The sequence below is a fragment of the Drosophila montana genome, unplaced genomic scaffold, assembly GCF_035044405.1.
Source record: "Drosophila montana isolate Dmon_TW-CO22-7 unplaced genomic scaffold, ASM3504440v1 contig_3733_1, whole genome shotgun sequence".
NCBI classification, from domain to species: Eukaryota; Metazoa; Arthropoda; class Insecta; order Diptera; family Drosophilidae; genus Drosophila; species Drosophila montana.
In genome coordinates, this window is record NW_026998620.1 from 868,026 (window position 1) to 874,025 (window position 6,000).

At 42.3% G+C, this 6,000-nt stretch overlaps 1 protein-coding gene across 8 annotated transcripts in view; it reads left to right on the forward strand.

Moving 5' to 3' along the window:
• The window catches only part of mod(mdg4) (modifier of mdg4), a 31,542-nt gene extending 25,542 nt beyond the window's left edge, over positions 1–6,000 (forward strand). Inside the window, exons 5-6 of one of the 8 annotated variants that reach the window (XM_064694464.1) lie at positions 2,806–2,988; positions 4,223–4,458. In XM_064694464.1, the coding sequence (XP_064550534.1) occupies positions 2,806–2,988; positions 4,223–4,443 (404 nt within the window). In that variant the 3' untranslated portion in view covers positions 4,444–4,458. Of the gene's footprint in view, positions 1–665; positions 964–1,077; positions 1,543–1,656; positions 2,028–2,196; positions 2,697–2,805; positions 2,989–4,222; positions 4,459–4,645; positions 4,925–5,394; positions 5,554–5,655 lie in introns of those variants that run through there. The other 7 variants (XM_064694475.1, XM_064694461.1, XM_064694466.1 and 4 more) reach the window with 7 other exon arrangements.

Here is a 6,000-nt window from a genome sequence, read left to right on the forward strand (position 1 = left end):
TTATATTCAATTTATAATTTTGTAGAATTTTTATTTATTTATTTTTGAAGATTATTTCCTTTTATAATTAATTTTTTTATTCAATTTCTAATTTTGTAGAATTTTTATTTATATCTTTTATGCCCTGCAGCCTCTGGAAAAGGCCAGGAAGGGTCTAATTTTATATCATATCCTGCTCCATAAAGTATTCCTGACAACGAGCAGAGTCCTTTTAGCTATTTTTGTCTGTCTGTGCGCACATTTCGAACTTTTCTTCATTATCTGATTTTCATATTATTGATAAATATCAATTTTCAGATAAGGTTTTTTTTAGCTTAACTCGACAATTATAGAAAGTTGATGCATTAAACTTAGTCTTTGGGTTTTAGAATAGTATATACTTATTAAAAATATTTCACTTTTTTGCTTACTTCTCCGTCTTCCCCCAAAAATTGTAATAAACTCAAAGGCAAAGCCTTATCCTTGTGTATATAACTACTCTTCTATGCCATATTTAGGTCCTGATTTGAAATTCCTTAATGATGGGATCATTAACGTTGAAGTTAGTCGAGCCGCTGCGACTCCCGAGTAATTTGCAGCCTTGATAATCTTATAAGCATATATATCTACTCATATATCTACTTTTATATCTCCTGCAACCATTTATAACTCTATTGCCTTTGCAGGATGTGACCGTGTGCCGTGCGCGCGTCGTGACCGCACTGGACAGCTCCGGCCAGGCGCGGATTATCAAGCGCAACTTTGAGCACAATCACAAGCCGAAGTTTCTGCATAGGGGCGTCACTCTGTCCCAGCAGCTGTCCATAATCGAGGGCGCCACGACAGCTGCGCTGCTGAAGAAGGGCAAGATGAAGGGCAACCTATTGCCGCTGGCCAGCAAATAGAGGAGCCTAGGCTTAAGCTAGGCTAGAAAAAAAACTGTTGAATGCAAACGATTTAAAATAAATTAAAATTAACATAGGAGTTCTTTAATGCATAACAAATATCAAATTGAAATTAGTAATAGAAATTTATTGTTGTTATTTTTCGTTGCTTCGTTGATTTGTTTAAACTAATCTGGCGTCTTTTGTTTTGCAGCATTTCACATAGACTTTGCGGACTCGAAGAAGAACGGCGGCAAGCTGCTGGTGATCAATGGCTTCCGTTTCTTTAGGAACAAGAAACGCGGACATTTGCAATATTGGAAATGCCGCAACTACTACAAGGAACGCTGCCCGGCCATAGCCATACACGATGAATCGACGCTGATCTTGCGGCTATGCCATCAGCATCAGCACATGGAGAGCAACGATATTGAGATCAAGCCGCTACCGTCCATACTCAAGGAGCAGCAGCCGGAGCAGCACTCGGAGCAGCCCGATCAGCTGGAGCTGATCAACAGCGATCCGGCTGACATTGAGTCGTCCGCGGAGCTGTTGCCAACTGCGCGTGCTCCGCCGCCGTTGCATGAGTACAAATCGAAGCATAGCTACGAATTTTAGTCAATATTATTATGCAAATCGTCTAGCTCTAAGAATTCTTGTATTAAAGCACACAAATGTCCGCCTGGCTTTTCAATGTAACCAAAGCAAGAAGAATTCTCATTATTAATTCTATTATTATTATTATTATTGTTGTGCTCGTTTAATTCTCAACCATGTTTCTCTTTGCTTGCAGCTGCCCCGCGTGCCTCGGGCCATGGCCAGTACAGCGGCCTGAAGCCCAAGATCCAGTTCTCGCTGTCCAAGCGCGGCGGCCAGCTGCTCTGGCTGGACGGCCTGAAATACTTTCGCAACAACGAGAATCGCTCGAATTTCTTTTGGCGCTGCCATTGGTATTATCGACATGTGCGCTGCCCGGTGCTGATCTGCATGAATAAGTTCGACTACAGCGACTTTCGTCAGATCCATCAGCATTGCCACGTGAAGCCGCAGCGCAAGGAGAAGCAGCCGCAGGACCGGAGCAGGTCGCGTGCCGGCCGCGTGGCCAGTCTGCCCGTCGGCCTCGAGGTGGACGCGGAGCTGTTCAACATCTAATTTAAGTGATTTTTCAAACTTGGCTTGTAAATAAAAAGAGAAAACGAAAGAAAAAAAACAACAACTAGGAACAACCAAAAAACTTGTAAACATATTTGGCTAATCCTACATAATAATTGTATATATCTGCAAGCCAATTAACCTTAACTAATTCCGAGTCATGTTCACATTTTCCTTGCAGTTGTGCTGGCCAACGATGAGGTGCCCAATCCGGAGGATGTGCTCGTCTTTTTCACACAATCGCTGCGCGGTCGCCCGGCCATAATGGCCAACGGCATACGATTTCTGATTATGAGCGAGAACAAGAAGAAGATATTGTGGCGCTGCAGCTCGATGGCCACCAAGAAGCTCAAATGTCCGGCCCGGATTACCATGCTCAAGGAGAATCCGCCAAAGTTCATAATCAACAAGGCGGAGCACATGCATGCCGAACTGAAGCGCAACAAATATAGCTCCAGCAAGGCGCATTCCATCACCCAGACACAGACAGACGCCGCCCAGATCAAGCTGGAGCGCGACATGGAGGGCGCTGTCGGCTTCCAGCTGCACGAGGAGGAGGTGCACGAGCTGCACGAGCTGACAGGCGATGCACTCTAAGACATTTAGAATTAACAATGTGTATAGTTGACAGAGATCGGCGTAGTCTTTAGCTACATTTAAGAATAAAGTTCAAAAAGTGTACGAATATGGGAAATAGCTGAACTACAACCAAACTAAACTAATTAGCTTTACAGATTACCATGACTAGAATGTAACTAAAGTTGTCTCCTTTTCGTTGTGTATATTCCAGAGTTGCCCAACTTTTGCTATGTCATCAGCCAGAAGGGCCGCATCCTGCTGCTGCACGAGGGCTTCCACTATGTCCGCGAGAAGGCACTCAATAATAAGACCTATTGGCGCTGCACTCAATACACGACAGTCCTCAAGTGCCACGGACGGATGCACACCCTCAATGGACGGATTGTCCACTTCTGTAAGCACAATCACAGGCAGGAGGAATACGGACGCAAGCTGAAGGCCGTGCTGCGCGGGCGCACCTAGAACCATGGGGCGTACCTACCACACATTTGATTTCTAAAGCACAACTCATTTATTTTGATTTCAATTACATTTTTGCGGGTTCGAATCCCGACTTCGACTGAGCCGTCGGCCAGCAGCTATTTGAGACCTAGATCGATTGTTTAAAACTATAAAAAAATGCTACTTAACATAATGCAAATTAATCAAGCGTTAGATGAGTTCTTCAAGTGACCCACTCGCTTGAAGGGTTGCGGGTTCAAACCCTAGTTTGGCTTTTTAAAAATAATAATAATATACATCATTTGAATATTAAAATAATATTGGTAATATTTACAATAATGCTGCCAAGTTAGTTATACAAGTCAAAAGGCAGCTCAAAAAGCAGGTTGACGGTTCGAATCTTAGGACTTTGCTGAATAACCAAGCCTATTCGCAAGTTCGGTCGATATAGTCTATAGTCTACATATCAATGCAGAGTAAAATGCTTTTAAGTGTATTTTATGTCTCCAGTGGACTGCAAAAAAAGAGGTTGCCAGTTCGAATCCACAAATAAGTGTTTATATGTAACTACATAACTCTATGTACATATATGTATACAAATTGTGATACTTATGTGCAGCTGTATTTAAGGTCTCCAGTGAACTGCAAAAAAAGAGGTTGCCAGTTCGAATCGACAAATAAGTGTTTATGTGTAACTATGTAACTCCATATATATGATATACAAATTATAATAGTTATGTGCAGCTGTATTTAAGGTCTCCAGTGAACTGCAAAAAAGGAGGTTGCCAGTTCGAATCCACAATTGTTTATATGTCACTATATAGCTCTATATATATAATATACAAATTATAATACCTATATATTTGTAAAGTTAAATGCTTTTAAGTGTATTGTAGGTCTACAGTGAACTGCAAAAAAAGAGGTTGCCAGTTCGAATCCACAAATAAGTGTCTATATATTCAATATATATGATATGCAAATTATAATACTTATATATTTGTAAAGTTTAATGCTTTAAAGTGTATTTTACGGTCTCAGCTTAATATTTTAATCAAAAAAATAAAACGTTTATTGAATGTTTGCAGCTGACAAAGCTTTGTACCCCAACAAAAGGGGATGGTCTCGTAGAATTTAGAAGAACTCGAAGAACTATCGCACTAATCTCGCTACAATTTCTCCCATTGCAGATATTATGCTTCTGGCCAACTTTACGAGCACCCGCAAAAAGAAGCGCAAACTGTTGATCGATAAACACGAATTCGTGATGGATCGAAAGCTGAAGAGCAGCATTAACTGGCGTTGCGCACGATATCGGAGCGCCAATTGCAAGGTGCGAGCGACCACGCACGAGCTGAAGAGCGGCCAGGAGGTCTACAGACTCAAATACGCCAAGCACTCGCATTCCTGAGACGAACAAGCGGAAAGCGGGAAGCGGGAAGCGAGAAGCGAGAAGCTGTGAAAGTGTCTCCTAGATTTAAACGGAAGCCTTAATAAATGCCCTGCGCAAAGCTCAAACAACTGTCGCCCTTATCCATTTAATTTCTATAGTTTAGCTTTAAATTCCACTTGATTTTATCTTAACTTATCTAATCTTTCTGGCAATCTTACAGATCTGTGGCGCAAGCGCGGCATCCTGACTGTCACTGGGAACAAGGGCAACCCGAAGCTGCGAATGGACGGCTTTGAGTACTCCCGCAAATGTGTTCAAGGCTCCAAAACCTATTGGGTTTGTGCCAAGGGTCGTCGTCGTCGACCGCGCTGCTTTGCCCGCATCATGACCTGCTTCAGCACCGGGGAATTGGCGATCAAGAATCAGGAGCACAATCATGAGCCAGAGTTCTAAATGTCGCTCCACAGTTAACCTTTTAATAAATAGCCGGGCAAAACCGGTGAATATAAGAACATTAATAGTAATAAGACAAACTTACTTAAATCCTATGGCATTAATTCCAATTTCCACCAAAATTCGTGGATTTACCTTTCACGCGGATCTTTCAAAATGAGTTGGATTATCGAAAGAGAAAAGAATCAAGTTTTTACAAAATTTTCATCCACTTTCACAGAAATTCACCTAACTTTCACCTAAGTTTGTGGTTTCACAGAAATTCACCTAAAATCCACCTAGACTTGTGGTTTCACAGAAATTCACCTAACTTCCACCTAGGTTTGTGATTTCACAGGAAAGGAGTGAAAATCGGGTTTCATCCACTTTCACCTATCTTCCACCTTGGTTTGTGGTTTCAAAGAAATTCACCTAACTTCCACCTAGGTTTGTGGTTTCACAGAAAAGTAGTGAAAATCGTTTTCCATGAAATATAAACAACTCGCACTAACCTTTATAAATTTCCTTCCGTTTCAGTTCGAGTTCGTAATCGAAGACTTCGGAGCAGCTGAGGATTGGCCAGGAGCTCCATAGACTGAAATACTAATGGGAATGGACCTGTGGATCCAATAGATTAAAACGGATCCAAGTTCGAGTTCAAGTCTTAATAAATGCTGTTTGCTAAAGCCTAAATAATTGTCGACCCCCTTATGCATAGGATAATGCACGCTACTTTAGTCTAGGGTTAAGTTCCGTCGGATCGAGCTGATGCATTCTAATTTTCCGATATATTTACAGATCTGGTGCGCAAGCAGGGCATCATGATTGTCAAGGGCACCAAGGGCAAGCCCAAGCTTTTGATGGGCGGCTTCGAGTACTTTCGCAACAACAGCCGCGGCTCGAAAACCTATTGGCTCTGCGCCCGGAACAGATATCTGCGCTGCGCCGCCCGCATCATCACCTGCTCCAGCAGCGGGGAATTGGTCGTAAAGAATCAACAACATAATCATGGGCCACACTTTCCAATGGAGGCCAAGAAACCAACATCGGACACGAACAGCTCGCACTAGCTACTCCGCGCACCAAAGTATTTCTTTTTTTCTCCTTCCAGTTAATAAAGAGATTCTCTTAAGTTCAGCGAAA